The sequence below is a fragment of the Impatiens glandulifera genome, chromosome 9, assembly GCF_907164915.1.
Source record: "Impatiens glandulifera chromosome 9, dImpGla2.1, whole genome shotgun sequence".
NCBI lineage: Eukaryota > Viridiplantae > Streptophyta > Magnoliopsida > Ericales > Balsaminaceae > Impatiens > Impatiens glandulifera.
The window spans coordinates 28733391-28757906 of NC_061870.1; the positions used below are offsets into that span (position 1 = coordinate 28733391).

At 29.8% G+C, this 24516-nt stretch overlaps 5 protein-coding genes, 1 long non-coding RNA gene and 1 other non-coding gene across 8 annotated transcripts; 3 read left to right on the forward strand and 4 right to left on the reverse strand.

Moving 5' to 3' along the window:
- Positions 1 to 692: 692 nt before the first annotated feature.
- On the reverse strand, positions 693 to 1497 carry LOC124915605 (E3 ubiquitin-protein ligase MPSR1-like). The gene has a single exon (XM_047456362.1). It carries the CDS (start codon positions 1412 to 1414, stop codon positions 776 to 778), a length of 639 nt encoding a protein of 212 aa, XP_047312318.1. The 5' UTR covers positions 1415 to 1497; the 3' UTR covers positions 693 to 775.
- An 8997-nt stretch (positions 1498 to 10494) lies between these two features.
- On the forward strand, positions 10495 to 11783 carry LOC124916701 (zinc-finger homeodomain protein 9-like). Its single transcript, XM_047457454.1, has one exon. The coding sequence runs from the start codon at positions 10661 to 10663 to the stop codon at positions 11666 to 11668; it is 1008 nt and encodes a 335-aa protein (XP_047313410.1). The 5' UTR covers positions 10495 to 10660; the 3' UTR covers positions 11669 to 11783.
- Positions 11784 to 15809: 4026 nt separating this feature from the next.
- LOC124915703 (transcription factor MYB60-like) lies at positions 15810 to 16873 on the reverse strand. The gene is made up of 3 exons (XM_047456467.1): positions 16703 to 16873; positions 16423 to 16552; positions 15810 to 16335 (listed from the first exon to the last, which is right to left on the reverse strand). Exons 1-3 carry the CDS (start codon positions 16833 to 16835, stop codon positions 15825 to 15827), a joined length of 774 nt encoding a protein of 257 aa, XP_047312423.1. The 5' UTR covers positions 16836 to 16873; the 3' UTR covers positions 15810 to 15824.
- A 94-nt stretch (positions 16874 to 16967) lies between these two features.
- TRNAL-CAG lies at positions 16968 to 17048 on the reverse strand. The gene has a single exon. It is a non-coding gene; the product is annotated as a tRNA-Leu (tRNA).
- A 992-nt stretch (positions 17049 to 18040) lies between these two features.
- LOC124913711 lies at positions 18041 to 19964 on the forward strand. Of its 2 annotated transcripts, none has more exons than XR_007096765.1 (2): positions 18041 to 18180; positions 18636 to 19964. It is a non-coding gene; the product is annotated as an uncharacterized LOC124913711 (long non-coding RNA). The 2 variants fall into 2 exon arrangements; XR_007096766.1 differs by having other exon boundaries at positions 19053 to 19964.
- LOC124914772 (putative NAC domain-containing protein 94) lies at positions 18202 to 19639 on the reverse strand. The gene is made up of 3 exons (XM_047455380.1): positions 19453 to 19639; positions 19045 to 19352; positions 18202 to 18962 (listed from the first exon to the last, which is right to left on the reverse strand). Exons 1-3 carry the CDS (start codon positions 19637 to 19639, stop codon positions 18384 to 18386), a joined length of 1074 nt encoding a protein of 357 aa, XP_047311336.1. The 3' UTR covers positions 18202 to 18383.
- A 3339-nt stretch (positions 19965 to 23303) lies between the features above and the next one.
- LOC124916157 (non-specific lipid-transfer protein 1-like) lies at positions 23304 to 23809 on the forward strand. The gene is made up of 2 exons (XM_047456890.1): positions 23304 to 23665; positions 23800 to 23809. Exons 1-2 carry the CDS (start codon positions 23304 to 23306, stop codon positions 23807 to 23809), a joined length of 372 nt encoding a protein of 123 aa, XP_047312846.1.
- The last annotated feature ends 707 nt before the right edge of the window (positions 23810 to 24516 follow it).

The following is a 24516-nucleotide window of genomic DNA, read 5'->3' on the forward strand; positions in this document are numbered from 1 at the left end:
ATCTTGATAATCTAATAAATATCTTTGTCATATTGACAAAGTACTGAATGCATAGTATTCAGATGAAAAACAAAATAACAGATTACGGCTTACAACAACTATTGAAAATATTCGGTGGCTCACTTTGGAAGCGTGTGCATTAAGAGTGCATGACGAGTCTCCATCTTTGAATAATCGTGAAAATTTTATTGAAAAAAAAGCGGGATATAGAAAATTAAATATAAGATGCAAGTTGGAGTCAGCCCCAGGTAATTTTTCCCCTGACATCGAGTGACGGAACCTTAATTCTTTGTGATGGCGGTCACCTTAATTCTTTGTGATGGCGGTCGCGTCACGCGACGGCACCCTAATTCGTCGCGATGGCGGTCGCGTCACGCGACGACACCCTAATTCGTCGCGATGGCGGTCGCGTCACGCGACGACACCCTAATTCGTCGCGATGACGGTCGCGTCACGCGACAGCACGTTCGACGAATTAAGATTTCGTCACGTCTCGCGACAAAGGTATTTTACGCAATTTCTATTAAACGTTGGTCATTCCCACTATTAAAGTCATTATATTGGGATCAATAACTATATTTATTTTCCATTGATATTAACCCTCTTTATAATTAAACTTAAACCAAGAGTACTAATAAGAATGAAACTTAAAAGGTGAAAATATTCTCAATTTTGATATATAATTAAAAGAATGAAACTTAAAAGGTGAAAATATTCTTAATCTTGATATATAATTAAACTCTGAAAGTATATAACTAATCTACAAAATAACAAATCATGAATTGCAATCAGCCTCTTCCGTAGAAGGAGGAGTTGGATTTTCGCCGCTTCCTCTTAGATCGGAATCCTGATTATTATTATTATTATTCCTTGTCCGACCGCCGGCAAACTCAAACTGGAACGTAACACTTAACTCTCCAACGGTCCTCCCTCTTTCTTCCTCCTCCTTCGTTTCGACCGGCATACTATACCTACAAACCGGACACGACCCATTCATACCCAACCACTTCTCAATACAACCCATATGGAACCGATGCTTACAAGGCATCTCCTTCAATTCGCCGCCAATTTCATATTCAGACAAACAAATCGGACATTCTTCTAAACTCTCCTCCGTCACTTCAACAACAGGCATCGCGTCAATCGACGCTTTCGATGCTGGTAATGGGCCGCTTTTAGGCAACATCATTTGAGAAAACAGGGTTTCTAAATTTAAGTATGGAATCGTTACCAGAGGATTTAAAATAACAAAACCTTCAGGAAGATCTGGTAATGGTCTGTTGTTCTGTCGGTTGTCCGACGGTTGATGGGTGGTGGAGGTGAAACCTAGAATGAAAGGGAAAACGGCGGTTAGGGTTCTGTTTACAGAGGTTGCTGGGTTGGAAGGCGTTTCTGGCTGTTCAGACGACGACATTGCTGTTGGCGGCGGCGGCGGCGGAGGTTCGTTGATGAGAGAAATCAAAGAGTGAATGATTGGGGGGGAGATGATGAAGCTAACTATAAAAATGAAGGCAGGCAGACGGGATTCTAGAAGTTACCAGAAGCTATTAAGATATTATTAATAATAATAATTTATTTGATAATGTCGTTATCTTTATGAATTAGCTAGAAGAGCCTAGAATTTTCTATGTTTTAAAAAATAAATCAATTTATTTTAATAATTATAATCTATTATTTGACAATGTCGTTATCTTTATAAATCAGCTAGAAGAGCCTAGAATTTTCTAAGTTTAAAATATTAAATCAATTTATTTTAATAATAATAATAATCTATTATTTGAAAATGTCATTATCTTTATGAATCAGCTAGAAGAGCCTAGAATTTTCTAAGTTTAAAAAAATTAAATCAATTTATTTTAATGATTTCCCACAAGTGTTCTTACTTTAGAAATAGGATGTTATTTTAGAGAGAAAAAAAATATTCCTGATTTAAAGAGGGGAAAAAGGGCAGATCTTGTTTAATTGATTAACTTAGAATGACATTTTTTCTAATTGTTTTATTACAAAATCATGCCGATAAAATTATTACAAAGTAATTATAAAAATTATTTAATTTTATTTATCCGATAATCTTCACTAAGCTATATTAAGCAGCAAAAATAAATATTGGGATACTAAAAAGTTTTGGTTCAATTTTATTTAGAAAATCTTAATTAAAATGAATGACATAACTCTATAATTTTTCAACTTCTCTCTTTAAAAACTTAACTACTAAATATTGTCGATGATAAGCTTCTCATATTTAAAAAAAAAAAATATATAATTTTTATTTTATTTGGTAGATGGTTGTATATAAATCTAATACTATTATAAATAATCCCAAAATGAAATACATGTTACTACTTTTGGTAAAGGAAGGGTTGTTATCTTTTCATAAGAGAATTGTTTCATGTAAAGAATGTTTAATTTGGATTATATTAGTATATATAATTCATATTTTAAATAATTAAATATAAAAAGTAAAGTTTAGTATTTTTATTTGATAATTTAAATAATGAGATTGAAATAGTAATATTTGATGTGATAAATTAATAGACTCAAATAATTCAGATCAACCTCTAAGTCGGTGATGTATTATTATAATTATTATTAAGCATAGTATTATTATGAAGTGGACCCTACAAAATGAAATTAAACTTATTTTTAGACCCACCCCAATCCATCAACGCGGCCCGAATAAATCACTGACTACTGGGCCTCTTCTTCACATGCTTTTGCCTAGTCAGTCAACTCTTTTCTCTTTTTTTAAAAAAAAAATAAAAATAAAATTCCACTGATAATATTTTAAATTCAGTTCAATAATTCTATCGAATATTTTTTTATTCTAAAAGACATTACCTTTTCATTATATAAAAATAAATAAATTAATATTTTGACATTAAATAAAAATATATTATCAGTGAAAAGAGCCTTAATGAAATGGGGTCATAACTCTAATTTTGATTTAAAATATATATTATTACTAATTTCACTTGTTAATATAATATTAAATAATAATTTGTATGCAACCACAAGTTTACAATATAATTATAAATTTAGGTAAAATAAGATATACTTGTAAAATAAAAAATAAAAAATAAGAAAGGGGAAAGATGGGACCCATAGAATCTGTTTTAACGTCGTGGGTGAAAGAAATGTTCGGCCCACTAAGAAGAGGGGTCCATAATGCTCCGCCTCCATTTTGGGCCACTAGAATCTTTTCTCCAGTCCAATCCTTTCTATTTTAAATTTGAAAAAAAAAACTTGACCTTTTAGTCCCTGGTTTGTTAAATTGATAAAAAAAAAAAAATAATAATAATAAAAAAAAACATTACCAAACCACGTGGGCTGTTTCAGCCAATTAGGTTGTTTGTTATTGTCCCTTGCCACAATTATTTTTTAGTTGCATTTCCCTAAAAAAATTAAATAAATAAATAAATAACATAAAAAAATTGAATGCCTTTATTTATAGTAAATAAACTTGACATGTTTAATGAGTAATGACATGTCAAGTTTAAATTAAAAATTAAAATGTTTAAATTAAGAAAGTTATCCCGCAGGACATGTTATAAAGTAACAAATCACATCAAATGATATGATACAATAAAATTGAATAATTCAACCCCCACCCACCAATTTAATTTCACCATAATTAATCCCTAAAAATAAAATTATGTTTTAAGGGTTTAGTTTAATTTAACGTACTTAATACAGTTAATTATTTTATGATATCCTTTTTATTTACACTAAATTATTCAACTTATTCGTTAAATTTGTTTATACTTTCATAATTTATTAATGTGAATAATTTAGTAAATTATTTTTTGAACAATAATAATTTACAGGGGGTCGGGTCAAGGGTGTGTTTGATTGAAGTGCTGACACCACCAAATCTCTGATGCACATTAAGAACCCTATTGGTAAGCAGGCTCAGTTGTCAGCCTGACCTCTTTTTCTTTATATATATATATTTCTTTTCTCATGTTTCATTATTTTCGTCTTTGAATTTTACTTTACAGTATTCAAATTATTATTATTATTTGAATTGTTTTTAACTTTATCTTGTCGTTATTTGTTAGGATTATTCAAATTGTATTTTTTTTCTTATCAGGAAAATTCAAACTTATTAGAGTTTTTGAGTCGTGGTTATTTGAATTGTTTTTAGATCAAGTATTAATTAAAGTTCGGTTATATTTTTCAAAATTGATGGAAAAAGTAGGTTACGTTTGAGAATGAAAAAAAAAATGAGTTTATTAAGATTATTTGTATAAGAAGCTTCAATTGTATTAATATAAAATAAAACTATGTTTCATTTTAGAAAATAAGAGATTTGAGTGAGGTCAATTAAGAGGAGTTGAAAATAATAATATGTTAGCTAGGTTATTTGAACGGAGGATGGTGTTCAGTTTGAGTTGTTTTGTTTGTTTCATTAAATTTTAAAGTTATTTCATTAAGATATTTATAGATTAGGTTAGGTAATGATTCATCTATTTCGCGCGATATTTTAGGTTGACAATCATTATTATACATTATTTGTGGAGATTGTCCCATATGACTTTTTATGGAGAAGTTGTGAATTTTAAATTCCCATAAAAAATTAAAATTTAGAATTTTTGAATGGAGTGTCATGCATGGAGGGATCTTACGGACGATAGATGCATAAAAAAATTGTGCATTATGGTAAGTTGTTGTAGAATGTGTTGTGAAAAGGTGGAGACAACATCTCACTTGTTTTTGCATTACAAATGATCAGTGACGCCAGTGATTTGGAGCATACTTTGGAATATTATTGGTATTAAATGGGTGATGCTTGAGTTAATCGTCGATTATTGGAATGTCTAAATAGAAACTGCGAGCTCGGTTATATTGAGTCGATGGGTTTCTATCCCTATTATTTCTAGTGGATTATTTGGTTTGAAATTAAAGAAACTGTAGGACGTTCAGTGATCGTGGTCGACTGATACATTTACTATGTCATAAAGGTGTTGAATCGTCAATTCACTTATTTTTACATTATCGAGGGGTGTCTAGTATTTGAAGCAATTTGTGGAGTATTATTAAGATTAATTGAGTGATGCCCAAGTTTTTAGGCTTTGCTGGGAAGTTTGAATTGATGTGTCTCGTAAAGTAGGCCTAAATATTTGGGTTACCATCCCAATTATTTTTTTGTGAAATATCTGGTTGACATCGAACTTTAAATGATCGTAGTCGTCTGATGTGTATCATTTATAATGCTATTATTATTACGTTTTTCGAGATTCGTTCAAAATAGTCTGTAGAGTCTATCGAGGAGTTAATCGTTCTTCTCGAGAATTTACGAGCTTAATAACTTATTGAGTATCGTTTTTTTCTTGTTTTTTTCTTTTCATGTCATTTTTTGTCATTGTATTTAAACGAAATGGACATTTTTAAAAAATAAAATAAAAATATGATTAATCTTGTTTTTCTTTTGAAAAAGTGAACACTCGTGTTTTGTATTATTTTGTTGTAATGTTTAAACGAATATCATTTATATTGTATTGAATGGACCTTCTAAAAAAAGTGATGTCATTATTTAAAATTTTAATTTGCATTTAAAATTAATAAATATATTTTAATATTATGAATTATGTAAGTTTAAATATATTACTATTATACTCATTTTAAATAACAAAATGTAAGAAACCAACCACACAAAAATGGTTACGATTACCCATTAACCTTAGTATCAAGAAATGTTTTACAATAAAAGTTATAAAGAAACTTAACTAATATAACTGTATTTTTTGTATGTATAACCTTAAATTACAAAATTAATATAATAAATTAGTATTATAATGATATATATGCGTTACAAGGTTAAAATACGTTAGAATGACGATAAGAATATTACATTACAAAATTGTCACGATTACACTTTATATATTTACCCGATAGTTTTTACATGAAATGTTTAACGACAATGGACACTAGTAACATACAAAAAGACCTCCCCAAATTCTCAAATGATATTTGAACAACTTTCTTAAATTGGCATGAAATTTCAAATGATATGCAATATGAACACTTCATTTATCAATTTTTATTTTTGTAATTACTAGTGTAATGCAAGTTTTTAATTATTAATACAACTTGTAATTAGTGAAATTCCTATTCCTATGAGTAGGTATAAACATAGAGGTGGATATAGGTGAAAAGCTCCCATTTCTTAGAATAGAAATGTGACATTACCATTGACTCCTTAATTTTTAAAATTTAATTTACTATTACTTCTTTAATATTCTTTAAAAAAAAAAAGGACAAAATTAACTTCCATCTAATCGTTTATTCATAATTTCTCTTTATTTTCTTCAAATTCACTCTAATTTTTGTTCAAGTTCACTCAACTCAATTTTTTTTGGATTGATTGAAATAAGTTAAATATTACTTATAAGATTATCTACAATCATATCATTGTTTTACTCTTTTATGCCACAAAATAAATAATAATTGAATCTTGTATAACAAAAAGTAAATAAAAATACAATCACAATTATTATTAATTTTTCCTTGTAAGTAAAATTCTTATGAATTGTAATGTTTTATGGGGTATTACTTAAAACAAATGTAAATTATATGAAGGTGGAAGAAAGAATTTTCAAGGGATGTAATCATTTGCAATTCATGTTGGTCCAAATGTAGATAATTAGATAAATTTATATGAGAAGTTAAAGAGATATATTTTATTAAAAATGAATGAGGATTGCAAGGAGGACAAAAATGTATGAGTGGAGCTTCGATTATTGATTGAAAAATATGGAAATATCTTTTTTTTTTTTTTTTGCTTAAGTTTAGTATAATTATATCAAAGTTCATTGCATTCTAAGTATAAGAACGAGTAATATAAACTGATTTGTTGTAAAATATATGTATTAATAAATTGTATGATCAAATGTACAAATAAACTTTTGAATAAGTAAAGCAAAAAATATCATTAAGTTTTAATAAAATGTTATATAATATTTACATGAATTCTTGTTACATACTTTATTGAAGTAATATCTGAGTAAAGATTTTTTATTTTAATTATGATTATTTTGAACATTATTATTTGATGGGAGAAGTTGATTAATATTCAAAATTATTAATAAGATGTGTTTTTTGATGGAGTATACAATTTGTGTGAGATTCTTCTAATGATAAATATTGATACAAAAATATATCATCTGACCAATTGTGGTCACATGTGTTTCATTGAGGTCTCTCATATGTGTTTAATTGAGATTGAGGTGGAGACGATCTCTCGTTAATTTTTTATATTATTTTATCAAGATCTTATCTATTTGAAATCTCATATGAAATATGATTGTGATTCAAAACCTCTTCACGGCCAGAGAAATTTGGATTAACGAAGTTGCATTTGGTTAACATCCAGACAGCCCAATGCGTTTTATCACAAATATCATAATTATAACATTGATTAAAGTTTAATTTGTACAACGATTCAGGAATTCATTCCTATTTTGGAAGAAAGTGTTCTGTGTTGTTTGTGTTATCTTGTTCTTTTTTGTGTTTTTGTTTTGTTTTACTTTTTTTTTCATATATTATTTTGATAGTTGATCTTAAATTATCATTTAAAAATTAATGAATTTATTTACAAATTTAAATTTCTATGTATTTAAAAAAAATGAAGATAGTTCGAATAAAAAAATCAAATAGAATGGTGCTAAATTCTTAAATATATATTATGACAAACAACTTAACTTCTTAGTCAATTATACTGAATAAAAAAACTCATCATCGATTTTTATATATTTTTTTCCATCAACTAATTATTTAGTTATTCAATTCAAATATTAAAATATTTATTTATTTTTTAAATATTATATATTTATGTTTTAAAATATTTTAACTCAAATAATGTATTATTTTCTCCCTAACTCTAAGCAAATAATATTATCTGAGATAATTTAATGTCAAATAACCAAAAGAATATAGGTTAAGAAAAAGAATACCATTATAAAATATAGTTTAGTGAAGAATTGTCAAAGTACTTATTTTTAAATGATGGGTTGGAATCGGATAAGTCTTTTGACTCATATTTTGTCTTGCCCCCTTCTCATTTAACATATTAATTATACTTTATTTAGGAAATTGTAGCTAATTATATACACAAAATCAAACATTTCTAATTTATTTTATACAATTACTAGAGAACAAATTATACTTTATGTAAAAGCTTTATGGAATTTGTGCTCTAAATAGAAAATGATTTGAAAAAAAGATTTATGTGAGGCAATGACGTGGCACGGCACAATCTAATTGGCTGAAAAAATAAAAAATAATTATTTTTTTTTTCTCTTCACCCCATGTTATTCCCTCTCTCGTTTCTTTTTCAAATTCTCTCTTATCACTACTCGTTTTAAATATATAATTTTTTTAATTATAAAAAAAGTTTAGAAATATAATAAATTTGTCAAAGTAATAAATAGAATTTATAGGCCTTATTTGAAAAAACATGGTTTGTTTGGAATAAAAAATGTGTATAATAATAGAAAGATATATATGAATTAAATATAATGGATAGAATCAAATAAAATAAAGAGAAAACGTATACGTGTCAAGTAATAGAGAAGGTTATTAACACGTGGCGGTACTGTAAGGCGAATTATTTCGGCTAATGCACTCATATTCATTCCCATTCACTATAATTATTAAAAAGGATGGGAATTCATACGACGTCGTTCGGATCTGAAAGGACAATAAAATAATGCATGTCTCAACATCTTAAAATTCTCACCACCCGACAAAAATACCCATTTCTTTTCTTTTTGGTTTGTAATAGACAAAGTTAATTGTAATATATTTTAATAAAATTGTCTTAATTATTGTTTCAGATTAATCTTAAATTAAGTCTTTTTTATTTATCAATTATCTGATTGTTGGTTTATTCTTTGTTAATAACTTTCAAATTTCAATGAATATAAGATTTTGTTATAAAAAGTCTCAACTAGAGTCATGTATATTTAAATAATCAAAATATATTAATTAATGTTTTTTATTAATATAAACATTATTTTTATGTCTTTAGTAAAATTGGTTTGAATTGTTATTTTATTTAATTAATTAATTTAATATATAATATATATTAAATAAATTTAATATCTAATATACCTATATAAAGTCAGATGTAGGTATGTACAATTTTAGTTGAATATAACCCACTTAAATTATATAATAATAAAAATAACTAATCAAATTAGATTAATTGGTACTCCAAAATACGTGTCGAATTCATCTATACTCTTATCTCTTAACTTAGGGTGGAAATGTAACATGACAATTTATAATTACTTTCAAAATTGTCCTCTTACAAGAAAATAAAACATATTTATTTTGCTTTTGCTTAAAGTGTGAGCATAAGTTTAATCTTATATAGAAACATAATTGTTTTTGCTATAATATTTTTTATTTATTTAATATATTATTCTCAAGTTAATTCAAATAACTAATCATACAAAAATCACCTACAACATGTTATTTGAACATTTTTAATTAGATAAAAAAAAACATTAATGAAAAATTATTATTTTTTAATAAGGTCCATATATATTAAAATTAAAAAAAAAAATTGTTTAAGCAAAATGAAAAAGTATGACATAATAATAACAAAAAAAAATACTTAATAAATTATCAAGCTCGTAAATTCTCGAGAAAACGATTAACTCCCCGACAAACTCTATTAACTTTCATGAACGAATTTTAAAAAATATAATAATAATAGTATTATGAATGATACGCATCGAATGACTACGATCATTGAAAGTTCAACGATTTTTCTCGAACTAGATAGTCCACCAAAAAATAATTGAGATTATAACTCAAATACGTAGGTATGTCATATTAGCCGTATCAATCCAAACTTCCGAACAACTATATAGATTATATATTTTTTGAATTAAAAAATTCAAACTTCCATTAAAAATTATTAAAAATCGAACCCAAATTTTTTCAGCCTTCTTAATTACAAATTAATTTATCTAAACATTTTAAATAAGAACACCCACACTCCAACAATTTGACACAAATTTAGGTTCATTCTTTAAAATGTTCAAAAATATACAAATGTCATTTGACCTAAATACTTAGTATTCTCTCATAACCCACTTATATAAGGGTAAAATTATAAAAATAGATAAATATGTGATTTTGACCGTTTCTTTCTAGCTAGTCTGAATAATAATATATAAAATAAATAAAAACAAGGAACATAATTTACTGTAAAGTATGCCGGTTTTGACTCATCGTAATCACATTCATATATAAAATTGGATTCTAGTCATGTAAATGTCAGTGATATTAAAAAAGTAACTCGGGACATAACTAACTGAGTTAAAATGATGACTCGGTCAAGATAGCAATTATAAAAATAAAAAGGGGGTGTAATTGTAATTTGAAAACTGTAATTTATAAAGGGAGTGGGATTGGGAAGTGGTGGGACCAAGAAATTAACCCTAGTTAAATTAAATACTAGAGATGGGTTAAGAATGAAGCACAACCACAAGATCCTCAGATTTTATGATCTACAGTCTTTCTCTCTCTAAACTTCATCTTCTTCTTCTTCCTCAGGAAACATGTCTCTATTTTGATTAATTCCCTTAACCCTAATTTCTAATCAATTCTACTCACTCGTTTTCTTTAAGCCGTTGATGTCTGACCATCCATGGAAATTTCGGCTACCCCAACCGCCAAAGTTAATAATATTGATGAACCTGAAACCCAAACCATTAAGCCCTCATCTTTCACAAATGGAGTCCTAAAGCGTCTTCAGCCCGTGATTCTTCAGCCTCACCGCACCCATCCAAACTCTCCACCAACCCAAGTTTCATACAAGGAATGTCTCAAGAACCACGCAGCCAACTTAGGTGGACACGCCGTAGATGGTTGTGGAGAGTTCATGCCATCTCCAACTGCTGATCCAGGAAACCCAACTTCGCTAAAATGTGCTGCTTGTGGATGTCATCGTAACTTCCATCGTCGGGATCCGGAGGATCCAATTCCGTCTCCACCGCCTACTTCAACAGGACATCATGTCATTGAGTACCAGCCACATCATCGACACCATCCACCGCCTCCGCCGCCTCGCGGCGGCGTCGGCGGCGGACATTTAAGCCCGAATTCTGCTTCTCCACCGCCAATCTCGTCTTCTTATTACCCTTCTGCACCTCATATGTTACTTGCGCTTAGCTCTGGTTTATCTGCTCCACCTGATATCAATAACCCTTCACCTGGCGTTGGTGGGTCGAATTCGGGGAGTCGGAAGAGGTTTAGAACGAAATTCACTCAAGATCAGAAAGATAAAATGCTGGAGTTTGCTGATAAAGTTGGTTGGAAGATGCAGAAAAGAGATGAAGAGATGATTTCTGAGTTCTGTAGTGATATGGGTTTGGAGAAAACTGTTTTTAAGGTATGGATGCATAATAATAAGAGCACATTTGGTAAGAAAGATATGGGTATCAGCAATGGCGTCGAAATGACCATAATTAACACCGATTCCATCACCACCACCACCACCTCCACTCCCACCGCCGCCGCCGTTGTCTCCGCCGCCGCCACCACCACCACCGCCCATTACCTCAACAATGGCAACCACCATAACAACAACAACAACAACGCTGCTAATGGGTCTTCTTCCTCTTCTCAATGTTTAATCGAATCAACGGCTAAATAAGTTTAGTGAGCAATGAGAGACTTTTCTGTAATTGCTGATTTGGGTTTTTTTTGATCTCTTGCTTAGTTTAATCGAACTCTTATTATTATGATTATTATTATTATTATTAATTTTTTTTCTTTATGAACAATGACAAAAGTTGATGAGCTAAGCTAGGCCTGGATTTATTTGTTTAATCAAAATCATCAAGAATCTTCTGTTTTAATCCATAATCAATCCATTGTTCCCGAGTATTATGAGTTGTCATTAGAAGAAGAATCCTTAAATAAAATCTGAGAATGTTTTGTCTGATAAAAGCAAGAAGCGGCCATTGCACGCAGAAGGAAGAACAAGGCATCTAAATCTATTATGCTTTTGAATGGGGGACCTTTTTCTCCTTTAGATTGCTGCAAAGAAGATAGAAGATATGCTGATTTCTTTATTCTTCTTCTTCTAATTGCCTAATCATTATTAAGTAAGATTAAGGTTTAGGGTTTATTATTTTAATCTACTTCTAAAGTTGGTAAGACACATGATTATCTTAATTAATAATCTTTCCTTTTAAGGGAAACAAACCCATCTAAAATAAACAGTACCTTAATGTACACAAACCCAAACACAACGGTCTTATTATTATAATTATCAATTTAAGTTTTCTACCCGTTTCTAGAAATTTCGAAAACATAATTTTAAAAATTAAAAATTAAGAGAATTAAATAGAAGAAGTAAATATGATAGGACAAATTATGAGCAACCACCAACCACCATGGGCAGAGATAGCAGAGGGGCGTGCCTGTTAGGTTAGTCTTGTTCTGGCAATTAATTATATTTCAGAGAAAAATTAAATAAATAAATTAATTAATTTAAAAGTGGGTGGGTAATAGCTGTATATGTACAGTAGCTTTCAATGGAAAAAAAGAAAAAAAAAGTAGTGCATAATTTAAATGATTCCCCATTCTTCTTTTTTACTGCCCCAATTCTACCATATTTACTATATCATATTCTTACCTACTAATTAGATCTTGAAAATTAAATAATATTAATAATGACGGTGGATATATATAAATTAATTGGATATTTAGTTATATGATGATAATATTAATAATGAAAACAGTTCAATTATAAAATTGTATAAAACCTAACAAGGGTCATTATTATTATCTTATCTCTTTGGCCATCACTTTGATATATATTTTTTCTTCTTATCTCTACTTTTAATTTAACTCTATCCATTATCCACATACCTATAATACCCTTTCTGTCTGGTCTAATTTTTTTTTATGCTTCTCAATAAAGTCAAGTTGTTGATTTGTTTTTTTATTTTTATTTTGTTTGATGAAAATGATTTGGTTTATTTGAGTTAAATGATTTTTTTAATGTTTTAAAATGTCAAAGAATATACTAGATAAAGTATTTTGATTTTTGAATTATTGATTTAATAAAAAGACTGAATATGATGTAATCTTATTTTATTTTGTGTGAAAACAATTAAAGTCTGAATTTTTAGTTATTTAAATAATTCTGTTTGGTAGGTTGAATTATTGATGAAAATAATTAAAAGATTAATATTTAATAATAATAAAATTATATTATTTTGATTAAAAAATTGATGAATTAAATGAATTAAGGAAGATAGGATGAAAGAACACAGTTTATTTAAATATTACTTCAAAAAACTTTACTAAGAAGGCCAAGCTTATTAGATTATTTTTATTTCATTAATTTTTATATGGAAGTTTCTTTACGATAAATGATAGACGACGAAAATAATATGATAAGAAAGTTGATACGTCATTTCTCAAAATATATTGAAGTCTTAAATAGTTTAAGATTGTAAGAATGAATGAAATCTCTATAAGTTATTAAAATTAATTTAATAAATAATCATTCCTAATTTTTTAAAATAAAATATAAATCAGTTAATTTAATTTCAAAATAAAACATGATAGACATTTATTCAATAGAATCCAAATCAAACCGTAAATATTCACTAGTGGAGAATTAATCATTACAAGATATATATGAAAAACTAAACAATTAATATTTAAAACAAAAATGGGACACATACAAAGTTGATGTATAATTATTATTATTTTTTAGCTGGACTTAAGTTTCCTATGTATATATCCTTCTTTTATTTGAAAAATTACTCTGATAACAAATATTAATGATAATTATTTTGTACAATTGTTAACTAAAAAATAAAAAGTTACAATAAATTGGATTTATAATTATATAACTGGACCTGTAGACTATTAGTGCAGGCTATTAGATGTATAAACTTATTCAAAGTTATTAAATTTATTGTTGCTATTTTAGAAATTTTTTTTTCAATGTCTAAGAATTTTGTTACAACAAACTTGTAATAAAAGTATACAACTATTTGAAATAATAGACTAACCGAAGTTATATCTCAATCAATCAATAGATTTGAATTTAAAGTCATTTTTTTAATATTTGATAATTATTAGGTCCGGTTTGAATATTTTGATTATAAAGATTATATTTAGTTTAATCAAGTTATTTTTCGATATATATATATATATATATATATATATATATATATATATATATATATATATAACAAATTCACTTAACACCCCTAATTATTACTCTGTAAAAATTCTTAATTATTTAATTTATCTTTTTCTAGCATTTGTGTCCAAACAATTCACAATGATTGCTTGCTTTTGTCATTAGACATTCTAAGTAATTTCACTAAGCATTATTCAAGTATTTTTTACTAATTAAGTCAAAACAATCCACATTCTTAATTAAATTTAATGTTTTCCTTTATAAATAAAAATTAACATTAAAATTGCAATTCAACCAAGTGAAAATCAAAATTTGAATATATTTTCCAACTTAAAAATTAAAAATGCATTTCTTGTGTAAAATAATATATTATACTATACATCATAAAATTGAAAAACAATTAGCATAGTGTCTGCCTATTAACCCTAAAAGTCAATGTTTAAGCCTTTTTATAACGTTTAATTTTAAGCTAAGTCTTAATCTCCACAGAAAATAAATTGAACACACGATTATTTTATAGAAAAAATAGAGTGCCTAATAGACTACTTATTATTACGAGTTCGTGCTAACTTTTTAAAATAAAATAAAAATACAAATATCAAACCATCGACCCATGTTGTTTCAACTTTAAGTTCATTCCGAGACTTATAACCTGACATAAAATAAATAAATTATAGTTAAGTGTTAAAGAGTAATATATTAAGTATTGAGAAGGCATAATTTAATTTTGATAATTATTAAGTGAAGAAGAAGATATATAATAATATATATTTGCTTCATACCAACCGAACAGAGACATGATGAAGAAGAGTAAATAAGAGGAAAAAGAAGTCATTGAGCGGTTGGGTACAAATAAATTAATTGCTTAATATCGTCTCAGAATAGAAATTTCACTGTTCCCTCTTTTAATGTGAAAAGGATTTGACGTAACAGACCATCCATCCATAACATGTCCGATTCATTTATATTTTACTATTTTCATATTTTATTATTACAAACATCTAATTCTAATTTAATTCAATTGCCTCCCATCTTGTCATAAACACGGTACTAATAAATTAATAATAATATTTATTATTATTGTTAAGTAGGAGAATTCTAATCATAAATATTACAAAAATAGCTGAAATAGAATCACTATATGAGTATAGAGTTGTGCTAAATTTAATTTACTTTTTTAAATGAGATGTTACATTTTCACGAAAAATATTATTTTTTCTAATAATATAATTGATAGTAAAGACCAAACTAAGAATAAGATACAATTTTATGTTTAGAGTGGTCATGGATGTAATGCTATTTTCTTCTTAAGTAAGCTTAACTTGGACGACACTCCTCCCCTCTTTTAGGCTAAGGGCAAAAAAGAGATGATACCTCAAGTTCCTAACCTCTGAGATTTTGCGTTCGAGCTTGTAAGACGACAATTTTCGTTCGTCTGGTTAATTGGTTAAGTACATTTGCAGATTATATGCTTAACTTGTGGGTATTAGTCGCACTCCGAAAAAAAAAAACTTTCGAAAAAATAAAATAAAAAATTGAATGACACCCACATCCACATGATTAAATGGTGCATTTTTACCATATATAGGGTTACAATAATATAGTTTAAAAAGGGAAGAGATTATTAAGTAAAACAAAATAATTAGGTTTTATTTATAAGTGAGACATGAGGATCATGAATAACATGAGCTTGATCACTAAACAACCAATTCTCAAGCATTGAGAGATTATTAACAGACATCTCAACCTTGGTCGAAGTCTCACCTTGAATTAAAACATCATTATTATTGTCCCTTGAGGAGGACATTGAATTAAAACTTGTAATTATTTGTTGATCATCATCATTATCCGCCAGCTTCTTTCTTGACGGTGGATCATCTTTGACCCATCCTTGCAGCAATCTGGCTATGTTACCGGTGCTAAGGAAATAATTGGAAGAAGGATCATGATCATGATCATGATCATCGAGGATGCTAATTGAAGACAACTTCTCTTCTTCTTTATTATTATTATTATTGATATTATTGGGTAGTGTTGTTATAACTTGGTTGTAGAGCTTCTTCTTCTGCTGCTTCTTTTTGAGATGGGTATTCCAATAATTCTTGATGTCGTTATCAGTTCTATCGGGAAGGTAGGAAGCTATGGATGCCCATCTATAAAATGAATGAACAAATGAATTATAAGTTAAGCAAATTAACTAAAAGAGAAAAAGTAGATTATATTTGGCATTTGGATCTTGCTTATTTCCATGAATTGCTTGAAGGTGGATTATCATGTGATCTTCTTGATCGGTAAAGTTGCCTCTTTTAATTCCTGGCCTTAGATAATTAGTCCATCTCAGTCTGCAACTCTTACTGCATCTGCTCAATCCTAAGTAATAAACAAAATCATGTCATGGAGGATGATTGTTAATTACTAGTACTAAACATATGAACTCGTGTCCACAGGATCATGAGTTTAAGTCTTCAAACTCAGACCATTTTTTTTGAAAAAGAAAATAGTATGAATGAATGAATGAACCTGCTTTGGTAGAAAGAGATCTCCAGTTACCAGGGCCATGTTGTTGAACATAAGAAAGAAGCATAATGTCTTCTTCAGGAGCCCATGGCCCTTTCTTCACTCCTTGTTTCTCACAACAAGGTGTTCTTCCCATTATTATCACCTACACAAAACCCATCTCATCTATTTATTCATTCAATAATATTGAATAAGTAATAATATGTTTTTGTCATGTGGTTCCAAAGGCCGCCCCCAAATAATTCTAAAAAATAAAATAAAAAATATTTGTCAAGAATGGGATTTGAACCCATGCCCTTTCGGACCAGTACCTGAAACTGGCGCCTTAGACCAACTCGGCCATCTTGACTTTGTGATAAAAAATTGCTTAACTTATTTTATAATCTAGTAGAAATCTTCTATACCTCATAATTAAACGAGTCTATTGCTCTAATAAGTAATAGGGAAATTTGATGAAATGACCCTAAAAAGGGGAGTAAATGAGCGGGTGAAAATGTGGTGGTGACCACTTCATATTTTTTTGATAAAATTGTCTCTGTCGCGAAACGCAACCGGATGACATGTGAAAAGTCCACAATCGGATTGTCGGTTGCCTCTTGCGAATGCCGGTTGCGTCTCGCGAATGCCGGTTGTGTCTTGCGAATGCATCTCGCAATTTTCGGTTGCGTCTCGCGAATGTCGATTGCTTCTTGCAACCGGGGGTGCGTCTCGCGATTGTGGACTTTTCACATGTTATCCGGTTGCGTCTCGCAACCAACGGTTGCGTCTCGCAACCAACGGTTGCGTCTCGCAAAAGGGACAATTTTGTCAAAAAAATATGAAATGGTCACCAGCGTATTTAAAATTATGTGATGGTCACCGACTCATTACCCCTATTACGAGGTCATTTCGTCAAATTTCCCTAATAATAATTAGTTTTAAGTATTAAAAAACAAAAAAACAAATAGTATAACTTTAAAATGTTTTTTTATTATCTAAAAACCAAATAAATTTTGGTATCAACCAAATTGTTACATTTTTAAAATATATTTTAATAATTTTTATTATAAAAATAATCCGCAAATTTAAAAGACTCAAAACCATTATTTTAAAATATGAATTCATGCATTTTACCAAATAATTTATAAGATCAAAACAATATTTACGGAAGAAGAATAATGATAGAAAACGGAAATTTGATGTTGTATTGAAAATAATATGATAATATGATTGAACTTGAAGAATAAAAAGTCCAATGTGTTATCACATATTTACGGAATAAAATTCTCCTCTTTAATATTAATCCTTATAAAATTTGTTAATATTTCCGTAACTTTCCATTTTAATTATGTTAAAGTAATCCCTAAATTGAAAAGATTTTTTCCTTCTCGTTGTATTTTGACCCCCAATTACGTTTCGCCACCAGTTATTAGGTCACGATTCAGTTATGAGGTTGATGATGAAGGTGAGAGATCATAGAGCCAGATCAGATGCAAAATCAGGTAAATTTGTTCTTAAATTGCAAATGGAATCCTTTCTAATTGTAAAAATCGGGATATGTATGTAGCTGATGATTTTGTTAACATAGAATAATTTCAATCGATACATTGAACACTGTACAGTGAGAATGCTAAATTGTTCAAAATCCTTAATGAAATGGAAACTCCTCCTCCCACATGTATCATTGCTCTGATTATTGACGAGATTACCACGAAAGCTTTGATTTCCAACCATCTGTTTGTTCGCTAGGAGGCAAACTGAAGGGAAATCTAATTGATCGAACATTATTAACCAAATGATGATTATTATCCATGTTTAAGCTCTTTCTTACTTCTTCTCCTCCCCAGACATTCCCTTCAGTATCATCTTGGGAAAAATTCATACTGTAGTAGCCATTCATACTTTGTTCTGCCCCATCAAATACACTATTATCATGCTGAAAACTCTTGTTAAGCAGGGAAGTGACATCTGATGATGCGGTTTTAGCTGTAAACCCTAGCATTTCATTTGGTGGAAATGATGTGAAGCAAGCGGATAGGTCTTCATTCTGTGTAGGATAGATTGGTTGATATAATGGGATGTCCAAATCATGGAAATTTATGTTTAAATCATTGCTGGTTGAATTGATGGATGCGCCAGTGATATCGTTTGAGCAAGATGATATATTTTCGGGGCTAAAATGTGCAGGAAAAACGTTTTGGTTGAATAAATTGGATCCTTGAGCGAGGACTCTTTGTGCCATAGTGGTTGCTTTCTTGAATATCTTGCATATTGCCCATGCATCCTGTCATGAATTAAGGAGATAAATATTGAAAACTTTCCATATATATTATACATGATTTGCAAGAATATGAGGATCTTCTTACATTTGCAGGAATGTTTTTGACATGAAACAGCTTCTTGGTTGGTGTCATGGAATCAGAAATAGAAGGAAGGCGGAATTCATGCATCATCCAATCAGTTTTAATTCCTTTGGCAGCCTTTCCCCTGTAGAAGACTAGGGACTTCTTCAAACCGATGCATTTGGTTCCATTAGAGGAGTATATAGGCCGGTCAGTACCTGTTGCCTTCCAGAAACCGGCTCCAGTCACACGGTTAGGCCTCGCACTGTTTCTGTATTTACGGTCTCTTGGGCAGTAGAAATACCATTCTTTCTCTCCATTAGATGCCAATTCTAGTGAAATAAAATTATTTAGAGCCAAAAGCTAGTAAATTAGTGAACTCTATATCTAGCTATCATGGATCCTATTATATAGGTGTATATATATTCTTACTTGGTAGATCCCATGGATCATATTTGTAGATATCAGCTTGCTTAATCAGCTCAATTGAAAGAGGTCGTTGTTGAATCTTCCTAATCAGGTAGAATCCAACGAGCTCTTCATCTGTAGGGTGAAATCTGAATCCGGGAAGAATGACATCGTCCATCTTATCCACATCTTTCTTCTTCTCATGATCCATCTCTAACACTTAATAGCATCAATTAAAGGAACATATATAGGTTGCCTATTCTAGGACAGAGGATTTTTTATGAGAGTTCACTTGGTTGTGTTTATATTCAAATTGAATGATGTGGGGGAGAAACTAGATCAGTCTCAACTGTTTGTATATAGAATGTGAATATAGGGAGGAATTCACATTTATTATATATATAGAGAGAAAGGTATGTCATATGTGTGTGTATCCTTGTGTTTATATTTTCTTCTTCTAAATCAAGAGAAGGTGACAAAAGAGCAATCTTATATATGACAACACTAGTGGGTAGCCACTGTATAAATTATTTCTTTTATTACTTGTCCTATACCCACAAGATATATATATATATTTATTTGTTTTTTTGAATTTTAGGAAGCTAGCATGATCCCGTTTCAACTTAAGGTGTTATTTTTTTTTTGGAAAACAACTCAGTGTCATTTCATTAAAAAAAACCCAAAAAAAGGGAAAATATACAGAAGTTTAAGATCAGATCTAGCAATTTCTAAATTTGACAATGAAACAATAATTGAATTACAGACAACAACAATCAATTAGCGCCTATAGCGTTTTTTACATTAATTCTACTTGGGACATTCTTAAACGAAATATCCCATATCTGACATAGTTTTCTATTCTCGGTGTTGTTAGTGGGAATAGAACTTGAGAAATTTGGTCTCAGGTAAAAATTCTTTAGCACTTGAGGTACTTAATGAGTTTTGTGTTTAATTCGTTTTTGCTTAATACATTAGAATTTTATGTTATTTTTTTGACCTTTGATCTCAAAAATGATTTTATAAAAAAATGTTGTCACTGTCAGATATGAACATGTGAAGTTTCAAAGATTGAGTTGAGGGGTAATTTGGATCAAATTAAGGTTTTGATTAAACAAATTAACTTGAAATTTGTGATGGGCCCCCTCTATAAAGTTAGTATATTATTATTATTATTATTAAGATGATTAATTAGCAATTAATCATTTGACCCTTGAAGTGAAAATATAAGAATCTGTCTTTGAATGAGGTCATGGGTGACTTGCTAATATAGTGTTCTTCCTGTTACACATTTTCTTATCCTCATTTCTGTGTCTTTTGTATTTGTGAAATGCTTCAGCGTCTTGTATTGGTTATAATATAATATATGATGCTTTGTGCTGCTAATTTGTATGTTGATTAACTATGTGTTTGCTTCAAAATAAAGCTAGGTCTTCTATTTCCACACGTATAGGGTATATGGGTTGAGCCCGGGGAGGCATATACACATGGCACGATCTTATTTGAATCAGTGAAAATCGAACATAAGATTTTTGGTATTTTAAGTAATAACCTTGTTACTCTTAAGTTTTCTAGATTATGGGTTGGTTTTGTAGTCAACCATTTTGAATAAAGTGTGTGCTCAAGAATCAATGGCTTGGTACAATACTCAGAATTTGATGAAACCCATTTTGTCGGCTCTATGATGAGCAAGCAATGAATGGGAAAGTCTGTGATGAGAGTCAAAGGGCCAAGTGGGAATCCACAAAGTTAGTGCCCTTCTTTTTCAAGTTTAAACCACTTATGGGTTCATAACTAATTTAAGATACATAGGGTTTTGCAAACCAAAGCTTTTCAAAACTCTCTTTAGTTCCCCCATGCAACAAATTTACACATGTTTAAGTGTAATTGTTGACCATTAAATGTCATGCTTTATTTTGCGTGCAAAAAGTCATGCATTTATTTGAACACAATTCCATCTGATGAAATTCATTAGTCCTCACATTTTAAAGAAAAAAAAGTCTCCATGTCTTTTTAATGAAAATTGATTTTTTTTTAGAGAAGACTATTTCTATATCTGAGCAACCATAATGAGTTATACTTTTTTTTTTAAATCATACTTTGAAGATCTATAACAAAATGTATTATCAGTGTAGATTTTTAGGGTATTTAAGTAAAGAAAAAGGAAAATAGTTGATAAATCATTTTTTTTTTAAATAAAAGGAACTATACACCCCATAGAGGTTAGGGATGACAACAGTTATCCTACTCGTCGGGCATCTTACCCGCCGGGCAGTGAAATACCCATTCTTAAACTCGAATTTTATTTTATTACCTATTCCGACCTCGAACCCAACGTGTATATCTATTTGTATTCCCATCCCCGATTCGTCGGGTACCCGATCCCGACGGATACCCTATTACTCGATTAAACTATAATTTTTTTTATTTATTTTCTAAATATACTAAATATTAAAAATACAAATGAAAATATTACTTACTTACATAACTATGTGGTAGAAGTTGAACAATATAACAATTTTGTCGTTATAACATACATAAAGTTCAACAAAAATTAAAATGAAGTTAACAAAAATTAGAGAAATGTTGAAGAAATGTAAATCTTGAAAATAAAAAATAATAGAGAGGGAACATATTTTGTTAAATAAATGAAAGATTAAAAATAGCTGGGAATATAAATTAAAAGTATGTTTATAAGTAATTAAATAATATATTAATATAAATTTGTAATGATTTTATTGAAGTGAAATTTAAAGATATTTTAAACTTTAATAAAAATAAATAAATATATTTAATAGTAATATTTCGAGTATGGATATCGGGTTTGAATTTTGCACACTCCCTATTTTTGACCTGAATCCGATCGAGTAATCATTTTCACTCCTCATCTCCGACCCAAACCCGACCATTGGGTACCCACAGGTATCGGATATACGAATATCCATTGCCATCCATAGTCTTGGTTTCCGCTTAAACTTAAAACGTTTTCAGATGTAATTGAACTCGTAATATTTTGATCTCTTCATATTCTTACCATTTAGCTAACTTGGTGGGATGTATAATAATTAATTAAAAGCTAAAAAAAAATAGGTAATTCTATCCCTTCTCAAAACTCATTGTTTGAGTTTACTCATACAATTAAATGATTAATTAATATCATAGCTAAACAAAATTAGTTATTGGTTAATTTGCGAATTCTTTAATGTGGATGAATGTGGAAATGTTCAAAAATATTAGGCAACGATCGACAGCTATGATATTAATTAATAAAAAGTCTCGTAACAAATCAAAAGTCTTTTTCATGACAAATTCTTGTAATTTGTTTTTGGCTAGGATATGACCTGTGATATCATCCATATTTACTATTTTATTCACACATCCTCTCCCGTCCATCCATCCATCCATTCTTTAATTTATATAAATATATAATTTATTAGGAAAAATAATATCTACAGAGAAACTGAAATGGACAATGAAACCGAATGGATAAGTTTTATACATTTGCTTATGTGTATATCTCCTAATGTTTATTTATTAACCTTGTAGATACGTTTTGAGTTCAAAGTTGTGCTCCTTAATGGGCTTTTCCATCCATGTGATGGGTTGGGCCAAAAAAGCCTTGGCCTTTTCTACCCCCACCAAATGCCAAGCCACACCACCGACTGAGAAAATGGTGATCACAAAATATGACACCACCCTAAAAGAAAACTTGAATGCAAACAAGAGAAAATAAAATCCCCCCATTCTTCCAACAACCATCCATCCCTCCATCCCTCCATCTTCCAAACAACTTGTATAATTAAACCAAGTCCCCATGCATTCATCATGCATGTATATATATATATATAAGAACATTTTCAACAAATTTTACTAGTGAAATGAAGATGATGATGAAGGAAGTTACTACTTTCATTGTGTTATTAGCCGTAGTCCTTCTCCTCCAGCAGCTTCCGGATGGAGAGGCTGTCATCACCTGTGGGCAGGTCAATGCTGCCTTAGCCCCGTGCCTACCCTTCCTAACATCCTCAGGCGCCGGCACCCCAGTTCCTAAATGTTGCAACGGGATTAGGGCTGCCAGATCCCTCATGCGAACAAAGCTTGAGCGTCAGACTGTCTGTAACTGCTTCAAAATCGCCTCTCAGCGCTTCAAGTCTATCAGCGACAGGGTTGCAGCCTCCTTGCCTAAGAAATGTGGAGTCTCAATTGGCATACCCATCTCTCGCTCTGTTGATTGCAGCAGGCAAATTATTAACCATATATCTTATAAATAATTACACACAACAACAACATTTGCAAATATCATCAAACTCTATTTATTATTATGATTGATGATTATATCTTAAATACTTTTACTTTTCTATGGTTAATTTGCAGAGTAGGATGAGAAAGGTGGATGCCATAAAAGGAGCTTGTGATCGTGTACAACTTATTAGCAACTTTGTTGGCCAAACTCTCTGTTGTTTGCAAATATTATTATATTAGAATAAAGCACTCCCATCCTCATTCTATGTAGTTTTTATCAAATACACTGATGTATCATGTATCTATCTTTATAATGAGCAAAATAAAGTGATGGTTCCTACTTACTTACTTGTTATGCCGGTGGTAGAAAGTTGCAATCGGCTCCTCCTCTAATAAACATTCTATCTAACAGTTTCATCTGACCAAAAAATACCTGTTTCCAACAAATGGTCGTTAGCAGATTCATCAATTGTTCTCTCATGCCTCTTAATGACGTTTGAATACAAACCAAGAATTAATGGGTTCTGGAGAAATGGATTGATCATTTCTCCAAGTTGAACAACATCAGCTAGCATAGACTTGCCAGTTTCAGGATAAAAGTTCAAAATTGTGCAAGACAGAGCATGAAAGCTAAGGAGGTTTCCATACATTGGAAGAAACACATCCTTGTGATTTCCAGCCCCGACAATTCAGCTGTCCGAGCTTTGTCCCTCCTTGTCAAGACAATCACCTGAAAAATGTAAAATCTGATACATGAATTTTGACTGTCTTTTTGATATTTTTCAGTATGCGAAAAAAAAGAATTGTTTGAAGGAGTTAAACTTAATCCTAACTGTCCAATATTATGTG

Excerpts from the sequence above, each read along its gene's own strand:
- LOC124915605 (XM_047456362.1), bottom strand. The coding sequence starts at position 1,414 with ATGTCGTCGTCTGAACAGCCAGAAACGCCTTCCAACCCAGCAACCTCT.
- LOC124916701 (XM_047457454.1), top strand. The coding sequence starts at position 10,661 with ATGGAAATTTCGGCTACCCCAACCGCCAAAGTTAATAATATTGATGAA.
- LOC124915703 (XM_047456467.1), bottom strand. The coding sequence starts at position 16,835 with ATGGGAAGAACACCTTGTTGTGAGAAACAAGGAGTGAAGAAAGGGCCA. Across the intron at positions 16,553-16,702 it reads ATCTCTTTCTACCAAAGCAG|GATTGAGCAGATGCAGTAAG; the intron begins GTTCATTCATTC and ends TTTATTACTTAG. Across the intron at positions 16,336-16,422 it reads CAAGCAATTCATGGAAATAA|ATGGGCATCCATAGCTTCCT; the intron begins GCAAGATCCAAA and ends TTCATTTTATAG.
- LOC124914772 (XM_047455380.1), bottom strand. The coding sequence starts at position 19,639 with ATGGATCATGAGAAGAAGAAAGATGTGGATAAGATGGACGATGTCATT. Across the intron at positions 19,353-19,452 it reads TGATCCATGGGATCTACCAA|AATTGGCATCTAATGGAGAG; the intron begins GTAAGAATATAT and ends TTATTTCACTAG. Across the intron at positions 18,963-19,044 it reads TCAAAAACATTCCTGCAAAT|GATGCATGGGCAATATGCAA; the intron begins GTAAGAAGATCC and ends AATTCATGACAG.
- LOC124916157 (XM_047456890.1), top strand. The coding sequence starts at position 23,304 with ATGAAGATGATGATGAAGGAAGTTACTACTTTCATTGTGTTATTAGCC.